The sequence below is a fragment of the Chenopodium album genome, chromosome 10 (genome assembly GCF_948465745.1).
Source record: "Chenopodium album chromosome 10, dcCheAlbu1.1, whole genome shotgun sequence".
NCBI lineage: Eukaryota > Viridiplantae > Streptophyta > Magnoliopsida > Caryophyllales > Amaranthaceae > Chenopodium > Chenopodium album.
Window position 1 is genome coordinate 5,701,901 of NC_137843.1, and position 24,812 is coordinate 5,726,712.

Here is a 24,812-nt window from a genome sequence, read left to right on the forward strand (position 1 = left end):
TCACGTTCTTTTCTGTCCCTTTCAAGCATACTTTAAAATTTAGGACCTGTTCTGATTGACTGAACTAAACTGAACTCAAGAGAATTGAATATTTTATGAGAGAAGGAAATTAAGAACTGAATTGAAAATAATCTGAAGAGAACAGACCTTACTCCCTCCGATTCACTTTGATCCATGTTCAAGAAAGGTAGTCCTTTAACGGGCTTATCAGGTCTAATGGAAAAGACTTGATCATATAAGCAGTGTTTGTTCTGAATGTTCACCACAGTCAACTTTCACGCGCCAATGAAAGGAACTGCAGTTGACGGTGCCGAATGCTTGGAGCCTAAAACTACACACTGCAGACTAAGGCAGCATGTTTTTCAGTCTGATAACGACTGAAAGCTGGTGATGAACGGATTCTACACCCGTTTCCTTGTTTGAAAGAGCCAAGCATGCACTTGTTTACCAGAAAGTCAACCAGTCCTTTGTGAATATGCGTTCTGAAGTTTTGAAAGTTAATCAAATGAGCGTAAATTTTGCCAAACATCTAAGGAAAATTAAAAATTATTACTATACGAAAAAAAAATACTAGTAGAAAATACTAAGGATAAAAAATTATGAAATATTGATTGATATTGATGAGAAGAAAATTATACGATGTACTTGATCTAAAATCAGGTAACTCAGAGAGTGAGGTTTGGTTCCCGTACCAGATTTAAAATGGTAAAAAAAACTCGAGCATTTGCCACCATTGCACAAAACTGAATAAATCCATAATAACTATCACAATTGCCTACAACAGTTTCACCTCTCATTTGTAAGTGATAAGTCTTTTGTCACATAACCTAAACTAGTTTAGCAAAATTGAACATAACTCTCAGTGAGTTGCAGTCTGTCTTTCTACATAGCTCGCAGTGAGTTGCGGTCTGTCTTCTCCAGCATCTTCATGTTCAACCTGCAGAAAAGGAAAACAAACAACGATTCAATGTAAAATCAGCATATGTGAGAATGACAGGTCTTAGGTGTGTATTGAAACAACTGAGCGCACAACGGGCTTTTACTGGAATGCCATGAACCTACACCAAAACACCAAACTTTGGGAAACACACAACAGTCAACAGTCTCAACACCAATGTTTTTGAGTTGGTCGAAAGAGAGAGTTGGTCGAAGGTTCCAAACAGTGACACCAGCAACAGGGACACAGCTTATGATGGGAATTATTGAGATCTCATACACCATGGTATTCAGCAACACAAAGTAATAACTTTGAAAGTAAAAATTACAGCCCCGAGTTCTTTCATAAAATATCTAATGCCCTAAGTTTCATAGAAGATATGAAAAAAACACGAGGAAACTGGAGAAAAGAGAGCTGCATTCAAATATTCAATCCACTTCATATCATTAAGGGAGGAGAATTTGAAGAAACAGGAGAGGATACAGTGAAATGATGCCAAAGCATTTCATTGTAATCAACACAAAACTAGCTTCTTTTTTGTTGCCCCTAATTTCCTCCCAGCAGAGTGCATAGATAAGATGCAGAATTTTTCAAATGTATAATTTTAACTATGGTAGATAGAGAGCATATACAGAAAAAAGATTAGTTTACACCGATTAGAAAATATCATTTAACCACAAGAAGGATGAATGCGAGTTCTGCAAGAGCTAAGCTTATACGTAGTGGTTCACAATGTACACTATGAAACCAAATAATCAAATGACTATCTTGTCAATATAAATAGGGCAATAATCATATCTACTAGTATACTCGTCCGAAAGAACCATACAAAAGTCGCAAAATATACCTCAACAAGAACCCTTGCTTTCTTCTTTGACTTGGAAACAGGCTCGTCCCTGTCCATCTTCTTCGCAGAGTATTTGGATTCTTTTCGGCTCCTCTTTTTATCAGAAACATGTGAATCTTCATCATCTTCATCCACGTTGTCTGTTCCAAAAATAACAATTATAAAAAAAAAAAATTAAAATAAATTTCCAAAAAAAAAAAAAAAAAAAAAAAAACCTTGTAGAATGTACCAACAGATTATTCATGAACAGAATTCAAAATAAAGCCAACATGCAATAAAAAAATGAACAGAGGCTTGGAAAGGCTACCTTCACCATCATCACTGAGAGGTTCATTCATTGCAAGACCAAAATCCTCCATATCATCTTCCTCTTCAAGATCTTCAAAGCCTTCTACATACTCTACCTCATTCTGATTAATCCAAAGGTCAACATAAAGTCATTTAGCAATAGAATTGGACGAAAAGCACCTTCATAATCCGCGGCTTTTTAAAATTTGGAATTTCCATTATCCACATATGAGTAAAGGGAGGAATTTCAATATTTTCTTCATCCTGAAAAGAGCATTTAAAAACATACCTCTTCATCATCTTCAAGCTCCTGTTCAGGGGGTGCGAGAACTTTTTTCCATATTTTTTCATCAACGTTGCTAATGTCATCATAGACACCTCTGTTAAGGCGTTCAAGCAATTCCTCCTCAATTTTCTGCAACAAACACCAGTTAATATAAATAACTTCGAAGACCATTACAACAAAACCCTTCTGCAGCAACACATTGTTACCTTCTCAATTGCTGCAGCTATCTCAGCCTTGTCTAATCTTCTGGCATCCCTCTTCATCTCCTTCCTAGGAGTTGTCATAATCTTTTCCCTGTAACACATAAAAACTCAAGTATTTATTACTGACCGAAGAACATGGCAAGAATCCCCCCCCAACACACACACACACACAAGGGTAAAGATAAGCAGTAAAATAAACGAAGAAAAAAATTTATCCGTTATGAGCCAAACCCAAAACATATGCCCAATAAGAAATGTTGCACAACTTTTCTTTTTTCCTACCTCTAATTTAATAGCATGCGAAGTATATAACAAAGTCCGCAATACAGAGAGGGTTGATGCTTGAATTACATCGCCGCGCATCTATGGCAATGGATAAAGAACTTACAGAGTAATGATATGTGTACATACATTCTACAAACATAGAATGTGTGGGAAAATAAATCTATCAAATATTTGTATAAGATAAAAACAGCATCACACATGAAGAAAAGAAAAGACGGCCAAAAAAAAAGTACAATCATACAACAGTGTCAGTCCAGTTAGAGCTCTATCTTTTTTTAATATGGAATTTTATTAGGTTAGAGGAACAACTAAAAAAGGCCATAACTTAATATGAATTCCATACTTTCAAAAATCACAAACTATTCTATACAATTTAAATCATTCCACCATTAGATTACCAGTATTCATTTTTACTTTTATCATCTCTCTACAAAATACTACATTATTTACATCTAAAAATTCTTGAAAAAATCTCACTGAGGTCCAGGAAGCATGATTTTCACTACCTATATAGTTATTATAAAGTTACTGAGATAGGTTAAGTCAGTATAATTACAAGAGTCATGTTGATTTGCTGGTCCTTGTCAACAAAACAGTGGCAACAGAACATAACTCAGAGTCAGAACAAGCCCAAGCCCAAAACAAATTAATAAAGCACGACATTTGATCTTGTCTGCTGGCTATTTTCAAGAACAATTGCTCTTGATAAACACAACCAAATCAAGTCACACAATATGACATCAGAAAGGTTATAAGTAACTTTAACGAAACATGAACAAATGAGAAAACAGAATCTTGTGACTATATAACGCTGAAGTTGCCAGAACTGGGGCAACAACTTCATGACTACATATGAAACCAGGCCTTATAGCCAACGAGAGTACGAGACCACAAGTATCATTAGTACAAATGTATAACAGTAACACTGGAAAACAACCAAATCACTTCCCTTGCATAGGAAACAAATAAATACAAGAGGAACCCCCATATAACTGTGAACCTACACCGGTCACAGTTCGAAAATGATTCTTAAGTATATACATCAACAGCATCATTACCACAATGCTTGTAAGAAAGCTCTCACACATATATCTTCAGCAACCATTACCATTAACCCCAATGACTCAATATAGAGGCCCTCTCCCACGAAAGAGGCCTCGGAAGCTCCACAATAAATGAAACATAAAGAAAAACTTTGAGCTTGTCAAATTAGAAAAAAGGGCACCTTGTTTTTATAGCAAGCCTCCTCATCCGTATGCGCATTTGATGCATCTTGGTCAATCGCTGCTTCACCTTATGCACGAGATATTTCGGCCAATACATCTAGAAACATCACCCCCAAAATCAACGATATATACCAAACAAATCGCGTTCAATCAATAATTCAAAGTTTCAAACTACTTAGACTAGAAAAACAGAAATTGAGTACCATATGCTTATCGATAATCTCGAACGCCTTATCATAATTTAACGGCAACTTAATCCTTTGCCACAACTTGTTAGGCATATGAGCTCTCTCTATAGTTTTCATGTACAGATAAAGTATCCCTGCATTTCCAAACCATAGCATAAATTTCATTCACATAAAAATCAACCCACCAAAAATTACAAATTAAAATCACAGAAATCAACAATAAAGCACCTGTTTCTTTATCTTCTCGAATTGTGGCATATCGACTATTAGCAAGAGGGCAAGAGCTCCGGTTACAAATACCAGTCGCATTATACGGATTTCGGCAAAATAAACCCGTTTCAATTCTAACCCATCAACAATACGCAATAATTAATAAATTAATCAAACCAATACCCAGAAAATGAAGAAAAAATTAGGGTAAAATTTGAAAATTAGGGTTCATACTTGGACATAAAACTGCAGTGATTATGACGAATAACTTGCCAAATGACCTCATCGTGCTGCATCTTCGATCAAATGCTTGTTTAAACAAGTAATAATTTACTGAAAAAGAGGGAAAATTGCAACTTTTGAAATTGAAGGAAGAAAAATTAGGGTTTAGGGTTTTGTAAACAGGTAATATATCAGAAATAAAGAGGAAAAGTTTAGTTTTCTCACACCCAAAAATATTGAAGTTTTACAGAAATTAGGTATACTGTAATGGTGGATTTGTGACAGCAAATTTTCTGAGTGCGAGGTGAGTTGGTCCGGCGGGTTGGCCAAAACAGAGGAGCGTTGTGCAACTCCAGGGTTTTGTACTGCCCAATAAACCTTAGAATCAAGTGAAACGACATCGTTTTGTGTTTTGTATTTTTTTTTAAATAATAAATTTTCTATGTACTAAGTTTATCGTAAGAATAATATGGAGTACTCCGTATCAAAAAAGTAAAATTTGTACTTGAATTTAGTAAAGGATTTAGGAATTTGCCTTTATGGGTTCGAAATCTCCAAACACATACAATGAAATCAGATATCATAATTCAATATAAAGTTTTCAATTGATTATTCGAGTGTGCACAATACATGTCAATTACAAAGATAAAAAAATGCAAGTTAAATCAAATTACAATTGAACTCAAACTCTTTTACATAATATTATGAGGAGAAAAACTTGTTAGATTATAATCGATGAGATTATGAGAGAAAGATCAAGAGAGTAAAGATGGCGATGGGGCTATTGGGTCATGTCAAGCCATGTCTTATGTCAAGTTCATGTGTCTTGGGGTTGAATAAATTTAGCGTACGGCATGGCCGTAGTCACGTTGCAATTTTCTAGCCAAGCAAACCAAACCTCAAGTGTCCATTATACCACGCCTCTTCATAAGATGTGCATTGTCAATGTGTAATTCAAAACGTTGCAATTATAACTATAGAACTGAGCACAAAATCGATTATTGATCAAGCTTACGATCTAGGCATGACAGTGGAACTTGGCTACCACGAGGAACTCACGATAATTCTTTAATCTTCATCTTACTAAAATCTCCAACTCACTTTGAATAACTAACTACTCTTGAATTCTTGATGATGCTTCTAAATTAAATGCCATGCATTGATGCATGATTGCATAACACCTTCCGACGAAGGCATATAGCCATTTCTGAATCTAGCTCCCGCTTAGATAGGTGAGAGTCGGCCTAGAAGGAATTCTTCATTACTAGGAGTACTATGTATTTTCTGTATTTTAGAAATTAAGCCTATTTTTTTTCAAAAAAAAAAAAAGAAATTAAGCATATTAAATGAATACTCTATAAATAACGTTCTTCTCTGCCCCTTTCTAGCATATCTTAAAATTTCCTCCCTCCATTCACGTAGATCTGGAGCCGTCGATCTCAGTCCTAGAAAGGCAGTCCTCTGATTGACTAACAGGATTATTAGGTCTAATGGGATAGAGTTGATCATCCCTTCTTTAATATATTAGTTTTGGAGTCAAGCCGGTAAAGGAATGACTTATCATAGGTCGATCTGGGCATCTGGCTGGGGTTAAGGTGCAAAGAAAAATGAATATGGTAGGTATAGTATAAGGTATACAAGGGAAGGTTATCCCATGTCTACACTATTTTGGTAGCTAATGTAACAGATTTAATCTGCACCTTTGATTTTAAAGATGTAATCTCGACCCTTCACTTGTTTGACAGCTTTTATGCAACACCAATGCCCTTGAGGATTGATTGAGAGAATCCCCTACAAATATGGAGCATATATCATGTCTGGCTTGAGGAAAATGACAATTTCCAATCTGGGAGCATTCAGTCCAATTCACCAGGATAAAATACCAACATGACATTTAACAGCTAATTCATTCCGTCATACAACATAAGTTTAAGTGCTAATTCAAGCTTACATGAACATGAAGCAGCACCTAACTCAACAGCAGATACAAGAAGGAAAGATACTGCATATTTTGCCAACTATCCATTTACATTTGCAGATGATCCTTCTGAGTCCTAAATTAACAACCGGGGAGAAATGTGGCCTCAATGGAATACAACCTGCCTGCAAAAGAAAACGACATGCATATAGCAAATCAAACAAAGATAACAGTATCCTAATATCGAACATGTGGTGTTTGATTTTTCTTATTGATCTGTTCTGAAACTAGAATTCTAAAATACTCTGTATAAATAAATGTATCGGAAAATTTCTACTTACATGAAAGACAGTCTTGGTATTATAGCAATTAGAATCCATGCAGAGGGAATTCTATTTCTTCTTACCACCAGCCTTCTGCTTTTTGTTTGATATATTCTTTGAGGTAGAATCCACCGTTTCCTGTATAAAAACACAACCACCCAAACAATATTACACTTAAATTACCCAGGGATTAAATTGTCAGCTTAAGGTTTTCTCATGCAAAATTAAAATGTGTTTCAATGTGCCTATGACATAGCACCCAGGAACATTTCATCTAGCAATCATCAGTTACCCAGAAGGGATATGCCTAAAAAAAAAAGGAAAATAATAAGTTTTATACAAGTATGATTATTCTGAGAGTAGCTTTACCCACAGCCAAAGTGCAAACACTGTGAAACACACACACACGCAAATAGACATACTCAGATGGTTTTACAAGCTCAAGCCTATCAAACTAGATCCGTTGTGTAGACAATATGCTGAGGGTGTAAGAGAGCACATCTTCTAAGACAACTTCGAAATAAAAAAGATTCATTATCTCAATATTCCCAAAGCCCACCTGCCTTTTACTTAGGACAACAACGTGTGTGTGTGTGTTGGGGGGGGGGGGGGGGGGGGCGGGGGAGATGATCTCAACAAGGAAAAGTTTTCAAAAGAATAATGAGAAAGGATAGAGATCGACACCACTTCAACATATCTCATCATCTCCCCAACCCCAAATTAAAAAACCTCAGAATTACAAACTCCCTTTCCCAATTGTTTTTAAGTTATTATACTTCGGAACAACTAAGACTAACATCAGTGGTTCTGAAAAGTTCAAATAGGCTTTCTGCCATGCACAGAACTCCATCCATGGATTTGACAGCAAGCTACACCAACACAGCTATAGCCATCAATCGGGATTATGATCACCAGATTCGCCAAAATCAAGCTCCAGTAACCACATACAATGAATCATCACCCACAATATTACAAATTACAAGGGACCATCTCAATCATACAACATAATGAATCTCAAGTCCTCAACTGTGGTCTAATGACCCCCAATCACAGAAAATCAAGTCCTCAACCATTGTGCGTTCTGCTCATGGCACCATCTCCGGCACAGAACATAATTTAACACTAGTTCTCAACCAGTGTTTAATGCGCTAATATTGCATGTGATGCCTTGAAATTCTACAAAACTGATGCAGAATGCCTGAATCCCTGAAAATTTATCACAAGTTCTATCCATCCAATAAAAGGTGGCTCCTCTCAGACTTCTCAATACTTATCTAAAAACAATAGGAATTCAATTTCATCTTACAATTAAAACCCAACAGAGTATCGCCAAGCATGTCACTCTGGAAATATAATAGTAATAACTCCACATTAACAGTTCTCAATATAATCAGTCCCATCAGATAACCAAATGCCAATTCCTAGGAGTTTTAACTCCATTCCGTCCCTTAAATCGCCAGGACTCTAACTTGAGCAGTTGAGCAACATGCTCCATTTTCCGTACCAGAAGCATTTAAATACTTCAAGAACATTCGCGTCCAGGAGAAACAGTAGACCTCTAAATAGGATGAATAGTAAACACAATGATACAAATCTACAATCTAATCTCCATATGCATCCATCCCAGAGCTAGGAACACAAAAATCATTTAGTGTTCAAGCTATAGTATAAGCCTATGTTAGTATCAAGAACAATTAAAGGACTGACATTGGCAGGTTTAATATTTAGCCACTACGCTTGACAAGTCTATGTAAATTATAATTCAAGCCTGAAAGTAGGTTGTCTCATAATCCAATCAGAAGATATATAACCAACTCATATAGATTGGGTAGTAGGATCTCTCACATAAATTTATCCCATAACTAATACCCAAACCAGCACAGCCCTTAGAAACAAACTGCCTACTATTTGGCCCAATATTGGTTAGCATATTAACTTCTTACTCAGCTTGATAAAATACGAAATGCGAATCTTGGTGCTACTTCGAAATATTAAGGAACAATTTATGGCTGTTCATACGTTCAGATTTTGTGCTCTTATTGTTCTCTTATCAATAATGTACAAGTCCTGTATACTCATTGCAGTTAAGATTTTTTAAGGATCTGAAATTAGAAGAATAAGCAATGTTTGTTCTGAATGTTCACCAGGGGAGTCAGCTCATGCGCCAAAGAAAGGAACTGGAATTGATGGTGCCAAATGCTTGGAGCCCAAACCTACAGACCACAAGCTAAAGGCAGCATATTTTTCAGTCTGATAATGACTAGCTGGTGATGAATGGATTCTAGACCTGTTTCCTTGTTTGAAAGAGCCAAGCATGCATTTGGTTCCCTGCCAGCCACCATACAACATTACAATTCCTGATTACATAAACATTTAATGGATGATAGTTGAAGCCTTGAAGGTTCTAGTATGTTTTTTTTCTTGCCATTGATTCTCCTGCCATTTCTATTTTATTACCCTTAAATGTTTGCCAGATGATATAAGAATAAAAAAATATGTTATCCCTGTTGAAATACAGTTTCAGACATTAAGTGTTTTTTTTAAGAAAAAAAAAATCAAAATGGTACTCCCTCTATATCAATATCATATCCACTTGGGTGAGACATAAGGGTCGACTAAATTTAATTATATCTCTCTCCAATTACTAATTTTATCTTGCTCTCTCCACCTTAATCTCATCTCAATTAACAAACAGTAAACAGCACCCAGTACGTTAATTTTGTTATTCAACTATACTCAACAAAGTCCCACCGCCATTCTCTTTCCTAAATATGTGTGCAAATGAGAAAAGGAAAGTTCATATTGGGATGAAGGGAGTAATATTAATTTAGCTTTAACTCCCCCCCCCCCCCCCCCCCCAAAAGCCTCCTAAAATTCAATAATCCACTAGGGGCAAGCATTGAGATATACAAGATCCCATTTTAGCATGATTGAAGTACAAAGATTACTTTTGTTTTACTGAAGCTGAAAGCACAGTTATAAATGTTCACTAATAGATTTACAGTCTAAGTAAAAATATTACTTTCATTCGAATCGAAAAGGATTACGAACTTTTGAAGAGAGCAGTATAAAGTAACACAAACCAAGCAATATCAGACAGTGATGAAAAAACGCAAAAAAACTAGCTAGTGCTTGTCTACCTGATACCTTAATGGTTGGATGGAAAGCATACTGGTGATTTTCTATAGTTATATGCTTATATCTTATACGTAATTCATAACTAATGCAGACATACCTTCCTTTTGATTGGAACAGAATTAGTCACAGTTGGCTTAAAGAAAGCCTCCAGCCTGCAAGCAAATAAAATGGCAATGTAAACCAGTAAAGAAACAAGAAACCAATGTAAGGATTTCACAAACTCTTTAGTAATTACTTACCGTCCCTGTGATGACTTGCTCTTAGCTGCCTTAATTTTTTCAATTGCCTGAAAAAAGAGATTAAAAAGGAATTAATCTAATACTATTTACTTTGGAATGGATCATAATTGCATGCTTAACCAGATAAATAGAAACACTCCTGGAGACAAAGATTACCTTTGTTACTCTATCGATATTAAAGCCATTCTCCTTCACTAAAAAGTTCACCAAACCCTAAAAAGAAAAAGACAACCTTATAGAGCAACTTCTTACCAAAGGAAAAAAAAAAAAAAAAAAAAAAAAAAAAAAAAAAAAAAAAAAAAAAAAAAAAAAAAAAAAACACTAATACTATAAATAAATAAAGTCAACCTCCTCGTCAGGAGAGCTCCACTTGAGCTCAGGCTCCTCGTTTCCAGGATGCACTAGAGGCTCTTTAAATAACCGTCTGGCCTCCTGATAGGGCCAATCTTCAGGTATTTGGTACCTGCACATAAATACCAAAATTTAGCATTGAATATTACCAGACCAGATCATGAAAAGAAAAACAGAGACAGCCACATTTAACAATACATAATTATGAATTATATATGATAAAGCAATCCTATTTGTAGACACCTACCAGGCAAAGTACTCTAAAAAAAGGATCTCAGGGTAATTGAAAAACCACATTAACCATATTTCAGCATATATAGCGTCTGGAAGTAACAAGTATCCATAAAAATTAAGGAAAAAAAAATCTGAGAAATTCAAAGCTTCTTTGGATGTGTTTACACTGCGATGTCTCCATGGAATTCCTATTATTTTAAAGGTTGCTTATCAGTAATCAGTGAAATAAAAGTAAGCAAGATATGGATATAACCACTATACTTTCACCAGCAGAACCAAAACATCAGGACTATTTAGCTGAATAAACTATTAAATCAAGGATCAATACAACCAAAAGGCTAGAGAGCTTGTAGTAACAACAACCCAATTAGCATAAAACATATCCGTTAAAATAATTAAACTAGAAATAAAATAATAATGAATGAGATTTTGGAAGTTCAAGGCACAGGATTCAAATGTACCTCTCTTTATTTATGTTTTCTAGTATATTCTCAATAGATCCATGTTGACGAATGAGCTTCAATGCAGTCAGTCCACCAATACCTGCAAGTTAGATTTCAATTACTAACTACAAAACGAGAAAGACTTCTAGGCAAGAAGCATTCTTTACCAAAAAAAGAAGATAAACAATCGTAATTACCATATTAAATTGTCCTCATATTCCCCGTCCCCCCCCCCCCCCCCAAAAAAAGAAAAAAAAAAAAAAAATATATATATATATATATATATATATGTTGCCTCTACGATTTCAAACTTAGCTCAATGATCCATTGTATCTTTTTCTTTTGAAGCAAAGAACACGGCTCTCAAAGCAATATGCAAGACATTACATTCCCTTCACTAGATAATCTTTGCTATGAAGGAAATTAATAATGGCCCCGATTAGGAAGATCTAGTCATTTGTCTCCAACCAAATCACACATTCACGGAGGGGAGAGGGGATAGAGGAGCCACTACTCCTTCCATCCCTCATTCCTAACAAATACTCCACAATGGCAATAGGATCAACCGATAACACCACGAATACAAACACAAACCCTCCATACTAAAGAGCTGGTTCTGTTAAAGGAAACCTCGTAAAATACAAAACTAGTGGTTGCACGTCTCATGACTCTCATCATTATCCAAACATAACACACCTCAGGCAATAGCGCTTTATTGGGTCCCCAAACCCGGGGCATACCACTAGCACTGAATTTCTCCAAGATCACTGCCCACCACTTCAGGACATTACCTTCCCTAAAGACAAAGGGAAATTATCTGTGTATTTGTGTCTTATGAAGATAAAAAAACTGCAAGAAAACTCACCACCATCAACAGCTAACTAAACTCCCTCATCAGGAAAATCTATAAGAATAATAGATTCTAGAATACTCCAAGTTTCCAAAACAAGCTTATGTAACTCATAATTCAAAAGATTTTTCCTGAATGAAACTTTACATATAGAAGTCCCACTTGCCAGTGAAACCAAGAAGAGATGGATGCATGGTATAGCACATTTTTGTTTTATTAAGGTGTCAATTTGATAACCTTTTGGTTATTTAATCCTTAATACAGAAACAACTCAAATACAAGAGTCACACATTTTATTCTACATTCATACAGCAAGACAATTTTCACTGTAATAACATATAAATGAGTTCAAAAGAGTCTCTAGTTACCTTTAATACTCTCACAGTAATCACATCCAGAAAGAATGCACAAATCAATGAATTGATCCATTGTAAGATTAAGCTCCTCCAAGACCTGAATCAGAGATACTGTAAATAGAGGACTCAGCCTAACAACTTAAAATGAACCCCAAAAGTTACATGGTCCCCAACCTTAGCTGTTTCAAATTCCATGACTGGAATTTTTTTTGAGCTTGGATCCATCAAATGACGGAGAAATTTAGGAGCTCCAAAGGTTAAAGAATCCATATCTTCAGAAGCCACAGCATAAACCTGGAAAGGCAAAAAAGAACAAAGCATTGTCCATGAGATTATGCTAATTAAAAATTTAAAACCAACAGCACTGAATATACAATAACCTATAATAACAAGGTATATATGATGCTTCTCTTCATTCAAACACAATCATTTAGGGGAAGAGGGGAAGATCATATTAAAATACGGAAGTATTGCATACTTTTCCAGATATGCAAAGCGCGGCACACTGTGCCTCTGCTTCAGAAGGAGCCTGCAAAACCAGAAAAGAAATCTTGCTCACATAAGAATGGACAAAGTATGACACAATAAGCAATTTAAAAACTAAGAGAATCACCTCAACCACAGGTACTCCCATTAATCTTAGTAATTTTTTGCAGTCATCATTGTGTTGTTTCGTCACCTGCAACAATGAAGAGGCGGTATTAAAAGTACAACAGAAAGAGGAGACTTATACGTCATTGCTGGGTGTTATTGCTGAAACAATCAAGAATAAGACAATCCTTATAGATATGCCCTCCATAATAAACTAGAGTCTAGAGATTTGCTAACCCATGCAAGTTTGGTTCAAGATAATCAATAATGAATCCTTTCTAATGGAAAGGATTGATATCTAAACTTCTAAGTAATTTCCTTATACATAGATATTAAATACTTAAATTAAGAAATTCTTCTTTGTACAGGTGATCTTTTGACAAATGACATGGATTTAAAGATAAAGTCATTATATTTTGAGTGGGTCTGATCATTTGGAGACAATGAATGATCTTACCGCTGAGAAGGAAACACAAACAAAATCAGCTACAAAGTGAAAAAGTTTGATAAACTATTTGCATTTCTGTCTACGTATTTTTCAAGTAGTCATGGAACATCTTAATACAATGCAACATAAATACCAGCCCCCACACCCCCTACTGAACTTGAACCAAATAAGAAACCACAGCAAGATCCAAAGACTTCTGATTTATTAATAACAACTATACCAACAAGTAATAAAATTGGATCCCTTATACAAAAAGTTTACATGCAGGACGCAGCTTGCACTAACAGCACTTTTAAACAGAGAAAGAGACGTACCTTCACAGTCCGTTTACTGAACTTCTCAATACTATCTTTATCGCCTTTCTGCATCAATAATTTCACCAGATTTATGGTTAAAGAAGAAATTTACAAGCCCACCAGGAAAAATAGAGGCAGTTTGTAGCAAATTTAGATGTTGAAAAATTGTTATTTGATGAATTAATAATTTGCAGCAATATACCTCAATGGCCTCTGTCAAATCCTCAGTGGCATCTGCTCGTTTGGCATAACTATCATGCAGAGTCCAATTAAAGGATTCGAATCAATAATATCACTGTGTTGAGATCTGATCAAATAACAAATAAAGAGCACCCATACCGTTTAGCAAGTTCTTGTTTCTTCAAATCAGGTGGTGATCCATCAAAGACGTAACTGGCAGGAAAAAATTTCACTCGAATCAAACAAAAGAAACATGATCATTAACAGCGCAAGCCATTTGTCACATAGCAACATTATCTTCATATCACGTTTTCAGTCTATGATTTACAGTTACATGAAACTGTATTTGCTCAAAAATATCCAAAAAGAGCACAAATGTGTGGGAGAACTTACACAGGCTTAATTCCAGCTTCAAGAAGCCTTATGGTCCGTGAAAACATCCCCTGCAAGTGACTGGGGGCAGAATCATTGAAAGCACAAATTACTTAAAGTAGAAAAATCAACACTAAATTAAAAAAAAATTATATATATATATATATATATATATATATATATATATATATATATATATATATATATATATATATAATACATTACTACTAGTATATTAGAAAACATTAAGGTGGCGTTTGGCTAGTGTATTTTTTGGAGTGGAAACGGATCCAATTAAACCGATATCGTTACCGTGTGTTTGGTTAGAAGGCATGGCAACAATTACCTAAGGGTAATGGTTACCCCTCATTCGTTACCTCTAAAAAACTTAGGATAACAAATACCCTTACCCTCAATCACAAAATTCCTATTTCTCTCCTTTCCATGGGTAAACCAAACAAATGAAAAGGTAATAGTTATTTGATTCCTTTCCCTCCTCTTATTTGTTTCCTTTCCACTCCGTTTCCATTATCCAAACCAAATGCCCCCTAAGTGAACCAATGATTCGAATCAACTATCTATTTTCAACATAGTTCGAAGAACCACTAGACGGGAACATTTTGAGCTAAAATTTCTAACGGACAACATCAAATATCACATTAAATCCAGAGTAATAGAATGGAAGCAACAATTTGATCTATCCAAGGGAGCTTTGTTTAGGCCGAACATATTCGACCCTATCAAGTTTGCTTTGGGTGAATCATGTAAAGTAGTGGCATAATTGATGCAATCATCTACAAGTACAAACTAAGGTCTATAACATGAACATCCTTATTGCCATTACTTCATCACCTTAAAAATCAAGCACAGCGCTTACCATCATACATCAGCTTTTCCGCCCCAGTCCACTCCCATACCCACATCCATACAGGCGCCAAATAAACAATACCATGATAATAATTTAATTAATTAAAAGAAAAAAGAAAACAAAAAAGGGTCATTCTTGAAATAAGATTGTAATACCTAGTAACTTCACCAGCCTCATTTGTAAGCATCTCAGTTCCAGTTCTCCCGACCACAATCTACAACAATTAACAACACAATTTATTAATTTTTTTACAAAAATATAAAAATCAATAAAACCCCCAGAAAAAAAGGAATCGAATTTAAGAGTGAAATTGAAAAAAAGTAAAAAGGAACAAACAAGGAATTGATAGATGCTCATGCTAGCATCAATAGCGATTTTCCGATTAAAATAGCTCTCAAATTTCTGCTCTTTCATACATTTGGGTGCATTATCCGCCAGCAACTTCGTTAAACCCTAATTTTAATTTTCAATTATTCACCCAAAAAACAAAACCAAAATTAGAAATTTAGGGTTCAAAATTAGGGAAAATTATGATAAAGAAGATTAAATTCAAACCTTAATTCCCATTTGAAATAAACAAAATCTATAATTGCTGAAATTTGCTTCTTCTTCGTACTTCACACTCTCCTTTTCTCTCTCCTCTTTTTGTTCCGCGGCTCAACTATACTCCGTATTTTTTTTCCCGCCTTCTTCCGAATAGTTTTTCGTACTATTGGCCTTGTATTTCGGGCTTGGGCCAAAAGCCCAATAATTCCATCAAATGGACCGAGTTTACTACTTGACTTATTGGGCCATTTTCAATTTATTTATTTTTTTTCAAAAATGATGGTGGTCTATGGTCTATGAGTAGTGCTTGGCTCAATGATCAATCACAAGTTCACAACATGAGAGTTGTGGTAGTTGTAAATTTGTAATTACAATTTTTTATTCTCCAAAAATAATACACAGTAATGATGATAATAATAATAATTATACGGAGTAATAAATTATAATACTAACAAATTATTTTATACTCCATATGAAATAGAGGGAGTGTTATTTATAAAATTTTGTCTTTTTTATTCATCCTTTGTAGTTTTCTATCAACTTCTAATATCATATCATTGTACTTGTAAATTGTTTACAATAGTGAATGTCGGTACAATTAGTAGCACCGACATTCATGATTGGTAGTGATTGTAGTGTGGTGATTGTAAGATTAGCAAATAATGGTAGGGTGGGGTGAGATATTTAGCAAATTAAAAACTTTGTCTAGGAAGGTACAATTCATTAATAAATGCCTGATCGTTTGTTCTTAATTTGATATCGCTCTTTCTTTGAAGAATGATGTGTATAATTTGGTTGATCGAAGTACAATTGAATAGATATGTCTGTGCATACGACTGTGTTCAAATAACACATACAAGTACTTAGATTAATAATGGCATTAATATATGCTCATTGAAGCAGCCAAGATACTAGGAGGCGTAGCTTAGCGCGCAGTCTCTGGTCAGAGAAATGGAATCATCCTCTTTCACAATTTAGTTTTCACTATTATACGAAGTACTACGTAATTGCCTTAAATATGTATGTAAATAGAGCGAGTCCGAAGTTTTAAAAATTAATCCTTTTCTATATTTAGGTCTAAGATGTATTACGACCTTTCCCAGGCCTAATTCTAAGGCCTTGTTTGATTGAATAAAAAAAATGAAAGAATTGAAAAATCACGGGAATTTAGAAATTGGTGGTTTGTTTGGTTGGCTATAAAAAGTGAAATATGTAGAAATTGCAAATTCATGGGAATTTCCAATTCCTACAAAATATGGGAGATAAATTACCAAGGCCCCCTTGATAACTCAAAATTTCCATAAATTGCAATTTCCTTTATAGCAACCAAACAAATTTATGCAATTCCTAGGAAATTGAATGTGGGAATTTAATTCCAATAAAATGCAATTGCCTATGGAAAATAAAATCCCATATCAATCAAACAACACGTAAATATACCAGGGTATTGGTATATGTACGTAACATCTTATCTGAAGGATGGAACAAAGTTGACAGTTGACATGGTACAAGTCATTTTACATATATAAGGAAGGCGCATAACACTTGCCTAAAGTGGGGGGTAGTACTTAGGAATCATTGCTTGCTTGTGACATTCCACCTTTAATTAAAGGGTTGAAGCTTTATGTTTTTGGCCTCAACATAGATAATTAATTAATAAGATTTGTATCAAACAATAATCACTCTTAATTTAAACAATACTCCGTAGGTTTTAAATTTTATATAAGAAAAACTACTCTATATAACATAATTTAAACCATTTTATATTTTCATGTATATTGTCATGATCTAATAAGAGAAAAAGTAAAAAAGAGTGACCATCTTGTACCACGAAAGGATATGTAAAAAGTCTGATCTAAAAAACATTAAAAGCAAAGGATTATCAATTATCACGTTATCTTTCATTCATTTTTTTAAATAACACGGATAAAAAAGAAAAAAAAAAAAAAAAAAAAAAAAGGACAACTTAATCATTCTGAATAGCGTCTATGTAGTTTTTCCGTATATGCAACTATTGTACATTAAAACAACGGGTCCATGTCCAACAAATGGGACAGGAGGATTGTAGCATATAGTACGTATTTAACTCTAAACACATGCATTATATAAATACACACCTTATAGTTAGGTTTGGTAGGTACACAAACCCTTAATTTAAGAACCTTATCAATAACTTATTGATACACTTCGCTGTAAAGTTACCCACTTTTTTTGCATCTTCACATAAATTTTCTCCATATAACCAAACATCTTTATACTTCCTTCTCAACCCATTTTTCATTTCATTTTATTAGACAACCGCCCCCCCCCCCCCCAAAAAAAAAAAAAAAAAAAAAAAAGAGAAAATTAAACAAGATTATTAATTATGTCTAATAATAGAAGATTAGGGTGGATAATTGCAGTTCCATGTACAAGTAAAAAAGCCCTAAGAACAGATTCTCAAAAGGGTATTGGAGAAATTCTCAACACCAAATTATCAACAATTGTTGAAGAGCCAGAAAATTTTTATGAAGGTATTAATCATAATCATGCAAATAATTCGAGGAATATTAACGCGAAGATTAACAACAATATTATTAACATGAAGTTATGGTTTAAGGAGAAGAAAGGTAAAGATCTCGTTCGTTCCACAAAGTTGTTTAAGAGAAGTAAACTTCAGCTTGTTTCTCGTAATTTTTGTGTTAAAGGTTCTTACATAAATTTTCTTGCTGGTTTTGTTGCTAAAGGTAGCTTAACTGGACTTCCTCGTTATTAGTCAATTAGTGTTTAATTATATGCTATGTTTATAATGTAAATGACGTAAATTTGATTTCTTTTTAATTAGTTAGTTTAATTTAATTATGTTGTAATTTTGCAGTAAGTGGTATGTATTCATAATAATGAGTACAATTTAACTATGGAATCTATGCATCCTTAGTTTTTTCCCTTACTAAACGAGTAAACTTGATCTTTGTTTATGTGATTGTTGAGTTTTAATTTTATTTATTAGTATTTTTTTATTTATCAGCTTACATGTACTAATATAGTTTCTTTTGCATAAAGTGTCTTTTTCAGTCTCTCCTAACTAACAAATTAATTCTTTGAACTCATAAGATCAACTAATTAAGTAGTGATAGGTCACCATTAGAGATTATTGTCATGTTTTGGTAGCGTATTCCATGTAAGTTTTCTGTGTTAATCAAAGGGGTATATAAAAGGAAACATACTAGACAACTAATGAGTTTTTTGAATTGAAGACGTGTTTTTTCAATTTTGACAACCAAATTGAAGATGATTAGAACCGATGTAGTGTTCACATATCTCAGTGATAAACTAGTACGTTTTATGAATCGGTTATGTCATTAAAGACAACCCAATCAAGTTATTAAATACGTTATGAAATGCATAAATAATGCATTTTATCAACTATATATCAAGTATAGTCTAGCTTGTTGTTCAAATTGCCCCTTAATTAGAAAGACCCAAAAAAAAAGCTTTTAATTAGTTACTAACTAGCAACAACTATGTATCACATATGTTTGTTTATGATTTTAAATATTCAATTCAAATTCGAATGAGCAATAACTTTAAAATTGCTTTTTACGACAAAATTATAATAAAATCAAAACAAACTACTTTTAACTAGTTTTGTATGATTGTCTGCTTCAATTATTCTTAACAAGAATCATTAAAGTTTTGTAAGGTGGGGTTTACTTTCATAGAAGCTGGTTTTGAATCAACCATTTATCGTGATTTCAAAAGTGCACGCTTTTCCTTTAATTTTAGACATTTTTTAGTTAGTCTTTAATCATGTCAATAATTTTGCAGAATCATATAATAATAATCCCTGTTAAACTAATCACTAGCTTTTTAAAACTTCTTAGCTATTCTTCTTGTATTTGATGCGAAGTTTTTATTTTTATGCTCACAATTTATAGTACATGTTGATGGATAAAACCATTTCGGTAGAAGTTAAGTTCGATCCAGTGGTTGACACATTGAGGATGAGGATCTGTCAAATTAATCACGAAGTCTTGATCTTCTCATTCATCATCAGTCAACTATTTATACAATCACTTAGAAACCTAATCAACGTAGGATTCTAATTAATCTAGTTTAGGGAAAATTCTATCCTACATAAAGATAATACAATATAATCACATAGATATATAAAATATATTCATTCCCTAAATATACTATCTTATCTTAACATCCCCCCTCAAGTTGGAGCATGAAGATCTCGAATGCCCAACTCGGCAAGTAGTGTCTCGAACTGAGCCTTCCCCAAGGCTTTGGTGAAAATGTCTGCAAGTTGCTCCTTCGTAGGAACATACGAAAGTGAAATCAATCCCTCCTGAATTGCATCTCTTACAAAATGCAAATCAATTTCAATGTGTTTCGTCCTCTCATGGAATACCGAATTTTTAGCAATGTACAAAGCTGACTGACTATCACAAAATAAATTCATATCTTGCGGATGTTGTACACCCTAAGCTCTTAGTAGTTGTTTCAACCATTTTAATTCGCATGTCACAGCCGCCATCGACCTGTATTCCGCTTCCGCAGATGATGTAGCAACAGTGGGTTGTTTCTTGGTCCTCCAAGACACTGGGGAAAAACCAAGCAACACAAACCAACCTGTCAAAGACCTCCTAGTCAAAGGGCAATTAGCCCAATCTGAGTCATACCAACCTTCAAGTTGCAATTCACTATCCGATCGAAGAAGTATCCCTTGTCCTGGATTTTTCTTCAAATAACGCACCACCCGAAGCGCGGCCTCCCAATGTGCTTCCTTCGAATTCTGCATAAACTGAGATAAAATATGAACAGGATATGCTAGATCCGGCCTAGTTACAGACAATTAATTAGACGTCCAACAAGTCGTCTATATTTTTTCACATCCTCCAATACACTGCCTTCCGCAAGAGCTAATTTATGATTTTGTTGCATCGGGAAATCTGCAGGCTTAGCTCCCAACAAACCAGTTTCAGAAATAATATCTAATGAATATTTCCGTTGACAAATATAAATTCTCTGCTTACTTCTCGCAACCTCGAGTCCTAAGAAGTATTTTATACTCCCAAGTCCTTCATCTTAAAACAATCTCCCAAGTATGCCTTAAATTTCGATAAGGCTACTTTTATTATTCCCTGCAACAATCAAGTCATCAACATATATCAACTGCATTTTTTCTTTGGTCAATGTGAACAAAGAATAATCTGAGTAGGATTGCTTAAACCCATATTTCTTCAATGTTACGGTTAATTTTGCAAACCAATATCTGGGAGCCTGTTTCAAACCATACAATGATTCTTTCATCCTGCACACATAATCAAAGTTATTTTTATTGAAACCTAGAGGAATTTTCATGTAAATTTCCTCCTCCAAGTCTCCATGTAAAAATGCATTGTGCACATCTATCTGATGTACTTCCCAATTCTTCACTGCTGCTACTGCCAGAAAAGTCCGTACTGTAGTCATCTCTGCAACTGGCGCAAATGTCTCATTGTAATCAAGCCCTTCAACTTGATGGTTCCCAATATCACTAACCGTGCTTTCAATCTCAACAAGTTTCCGTGCTCATCACTTTTCTCCGTATACACCCATTTACTTCCCAAGGCTTTCTTCCCTGGTGGAAGTTTATGAAGAACCCAAGTGCCTTGCTTTTCTATAGCTCTTATCTCTACACCCATTGCATCTCGGCAACCTGCATGTTTCATTGCCTCTTTGAAAGATCTAGGCTCATTCCCTGTTGTTATAGCTGCAATATACTTTTTATGTTTCTCGGAAAAACATGAGTAATCAACAAAATATGAAAGAGGATAAGGAGTACTTAAGGAAGATGATGTAATTGGTGTGCTTGACGATGGACTATATTTTCGAATTGTATGAGTGACAAATTCTTGTTATTTGTGTTTGGAATTTTTGTCCTTTTTCCTTTCCCAAACTCCTCCTCGGTTTCACGCATCATCACCTCCTCATGCCCCTCCTCACGCTGCTGTTGTACCTCACTCCCTACCTCATCTCTCTACTGTTGTACCTCACTCACTACCCCATCTCTTTGCTGCTCACGACTCCCCACTTTCTGTTGCTGCTCGCTACTGCTTGCCCCAGCGCCAGCTGGAATTGCTACGGGCTGAGTAGTAGCTGGTCGTGGCTGTTGGAAGTTGCTGCCAGCACCCGCTGGGGAGCCTGCGGGCTGGTCAGTGTATGGAGGTGGCTGCTGCCTGCCTCGACCAGCACTTGTTGGGTCTTTGTCGGGCTGATCAGTCCCATGCCAAGGCTGCACCCACTCATCATCATCATTAAACACGTCCCCTGCCTCCAATCTCGATTTAGAAACATTGGGCACCTTATTCACATATGTTTCAAACGAGAAAATGTCTTCAAAAAATAGTACATCACGGGAAACAAAAATTTCTTCGGTGTCCAAATCAAATACTCTCCATCCTTTCTTCCCAAATGGGTATCCCAAAAACACACACTTTCTACTCCGACTCGCAAACTTATCTCCCTTACTTCTTTGATTATGAGCATAACACAAACAACCAAATACCCGAATTACTCGTATGACGGAGGTTTGTTGAATAATACTTCAAATGATGCCTTATTGTTAAGAAATGGGGTAGGGGTCCTATTAATCAAATAACATGCAGTTAGAACACACTCCCCCCAAAATTTCAAAGGCAAATTTCCTTGGAATCTTAAAGCCCTCGCCACATTTAAAATATGTTGATGTTTTCTCTCAACTCTCCCATTTTGTTGAGGTGTTCCCACACAAGATGTTTCAAATAAAATACCATTTGTCAAAAAATAATCTCTCAAGGAATTAAATTCCGTCCCATTGTCACTTCTAACAATTTTTATTACTTGATCAAATTGGCGTTTAATCATAGCAACAAAATTCAAAAACATCAATTCAACATCCGTTTTATTCCGCAATAAATAAATCCAAACACCTCTAGAAAAATCGTCAACTATTGTTAAAAAATAATGAGCCCCACACGAAGAAGGTGTTTTATATGAACCCCACAAATCTATATGAACAAGTTTAAATATGCGACTGACTTTATTTTCACTAATCGAAAAACTACACCTAGATTGTTTTGCCCGAGGACAAATATCACATGCTTTATTATGTCTCCGAAAAGAATTACTCACAGTTGGAATCATTCGCCACACCGATTCCGAGGGATGTCCTATCCGTTGATGCCATAGGTCAAACGATGATGCTTCATCCATTGCTAGAACCTTCACTTGAGGAACACCGCGGAAAAAATACAGTCCATCTTCACGTTCACCCACACCAATCACCTTCCTCGTCTGCGGGTCCTGTATCAAACATATTTTTTTAGTAAATTGCATTGTACATCTGGATTCATCACATAATTGAGTCACAGAAATTAAATTGCAAGTTAACTGTGGCACATATAGCACATTATCAAGTTTTAATCCTTCTGGCAATATCACCATTCTCAATTGATCTGCATAAGCCGATTGCCCATCTGGCAAACCAACGGGACAATTTAGTATTCTCTTCACATTTTTTAGCACCGTAAATTCACAAGTAACATGATTTGATGCACCCGTATCCACAATCCAAGGTATCAAATTTGTCTTCCCTTGCAATTGCTTATTTTTCGGATGTAAAACATCCATAATTTGTTGAATTTGTTCTGCCGAAACACCAATTAAACTTGATGCATTATTTTTAGTGGTCAAAGACCTCTGCGTGTGCATGCTTCCTGCCACTTTATCACCCATCTTCTTCAAGATTTTCTACTCTTTTTTTCACTCAATTTACAGTAAAAATAAAATAAAATAGGGTTTCTTTAACCAGGCTAATGATACCATGTCAAATTAATCACAAAGTCTTGATCTTCTCATTCATCATCAGTAAATGTTAGGAATATTAGGAATTTATTTATCTCATATCTTTTACATATTTATTGTATATTTAGTTTCCTAGTTTATAGGTATAATTATCTTGAGATATCTTTTGATATTTCTTAGGAAACTATGTACTATATGAGATGAATGAATGAATGAGGGTCTCTGAGCTTGGATCCCTAATCGATTTAACAGTAAGCTAAGGGAGATAAATTTGCAGGTTGGAGTCGGAAATGTGTCTTTGTTGGGTATCCATTTGGGAAGAAAGGTTGGAATTTATTTGATCTTGATTCAAGAGATTTTTTTGTGTCACGTGATGTAAAGATCTTTGAAGATGTCTTCCCTTTTCTTGATCCCGTTTCATCAAATATTATTCCGGAAAATATTGTGCCAATGAATGTTGATGTGCCGTATGATTTTGATGATGTGACAATGGGGTTTCAAGAGGTTGAAATTGGTCACGATAATGTGCCACAAGACCAGCAGCAAGTGCGTGAGCAGCCTACGCAGCAGCAGCACGCTGCAGGCGCCCACGAACTGCCCCAACCAGACCAGTCCGCAGGCAGCCTGTGGTAGGAGCTGGCTGGTCGCGGGGAGGCTGCGGACTCTACTGCAGAGCTGCGGCAGCAAGCTCCTGGCAGCATGGAGCAGTCTGCAGAGCTGCAGCAGCAAGCAGATGCATTAAAGCAGCCTTTGAATGTAACAGAGTAGCCCTTGACTGCAACACAGCAGGCTACAAACACTGAACACCAAGCTCAGGTAGATTTGGGTCGTGGTATGAGACAGAAATTTCCTTCTGTCAAATTGCGAGATTATGTTACGCATACAATCATCACAAATAGTCCATCTCCTTCTACATCTACTAACACTTCGTCTCCAAAGCATCCCTCATGTACTCCTTACCTTATAGCGCATTATATTAATTGTGACAGTTTTTCTCCACATTACCGAAATTTTATTGCAGCTATTACTTTTGGAAAAGAGCCACGGTCTTTTAAGGAGGCCATGAAAGATGCAGGTTGGAGAAAATCAATGCAAAATGAAATTCAAGCTCTAGAAAAAAATGGCACATGGACAATGGAAGATCTCCCTCCCGGC

At 35.3% G+C, this 24,812-nt stretch overlaps 3 protein-coding genes across 4 annotated transcripts; all 3 read right to left on the reverse strand.

The window, feature by feature from the left end:
* Positions 1-703: 703 nt before the first annotated feature.
* Positions 704-5,019, reverse strand: LOC145563281 (protein mak16-like). Its single transcript, XM_081623727.1, has 9 exons — positions 4,705-5,019; positions 4,489-4,604; positions 4,276-4,394; positions 4,072-4,169; positions 2,565-2,652; positions 2,362-2,487; positions 2,092-2,194; positions 1,785-1,924; positions 704-937 (listed from the first exon to the last, which is right to left on the reverse strand). The coding sequence occupies exons 1-9, from the start codon at positions 4,764-4,766 to the stop codon at positions 860-862; spliced, it is 930 nt and encodes a 309-aa protein (XP_081479853.1). The 5' UTR covers positions 4,767-5,019; the 3' UTR covers positions 704-859.
* A 1,546-nt stretch (positions 5,020-6,565) lies between these two features.
* On the reverse strand, positions 6,566-15,980 carry LOC145563282 (flap endonuclease 1-like). Of its 2 annotated transcripts, none has more exons than XR_014094518.1 (18): positions 15,855-15,980; positions 15,636-15,752; positions 15,455-15,513; positions 14,453-14,512; positions 14,219-14,272; positions 14,082-14,130; positions 13,898-13,945; positions 13,158-13,223; positions 13,023-13,073; positions 12,719-12,838; positions 12,557-12,641; positions 11,357-11,438; positions 10,659-10,773; positions 10,467-10,523; positions 10,311-10,357; positions 10,169-10,223; positions 6,952-7,071; positions 6,566-6,795 (listed from the first exon to the last, which is right to left on the reverse strand). XR_014094518.1 is itself a non-coding variant. In XM_081623728.1 (18 exons), exons 1-17 carry the CDS (start codon positions 15,864-15,866, stop codon positions 9,091-9,093), a joined length of 1,248 nt encoding a protein of 415 aa, XP_081479854.1. In that variant the 5' UTR covers positions 15,867-15,980; the 3' UTR covers positions 6,952-7,071; positions 9,078-9,090. The 2 variants fall into 2 exon arrangements, 1 of the variants encoding a protein (XP_081479854.1); XM_081623728.1 differs by lacking the exon at positions 6,566-6,795 and adding an exon at positions 9,078-9,261.
* A 5,321-nt stretch (positions 15,981-21,301) lies between these two features.
* Positions 21,302-23,588, reverse strand: LOC145564641 (uncharacterized). The gene is made up of 3 exons (XM_081624901.1): positions 22,695-23,588; positions 21,865-22,176; positions 21,302-21,607 (listed from the first exon to the last, which is right to left on the reverse strand). The coding sequence occupies exons 1-3, from the start codon at positions 23,586-23,588 to the stop codon at positions 21,302-21,304; spliced, it is 1,512 nt and encodes a 503-aa protein (XP_081481027.1).
* Positions 23,589-24,812: the final 1,224 nt, after the last annotated feature.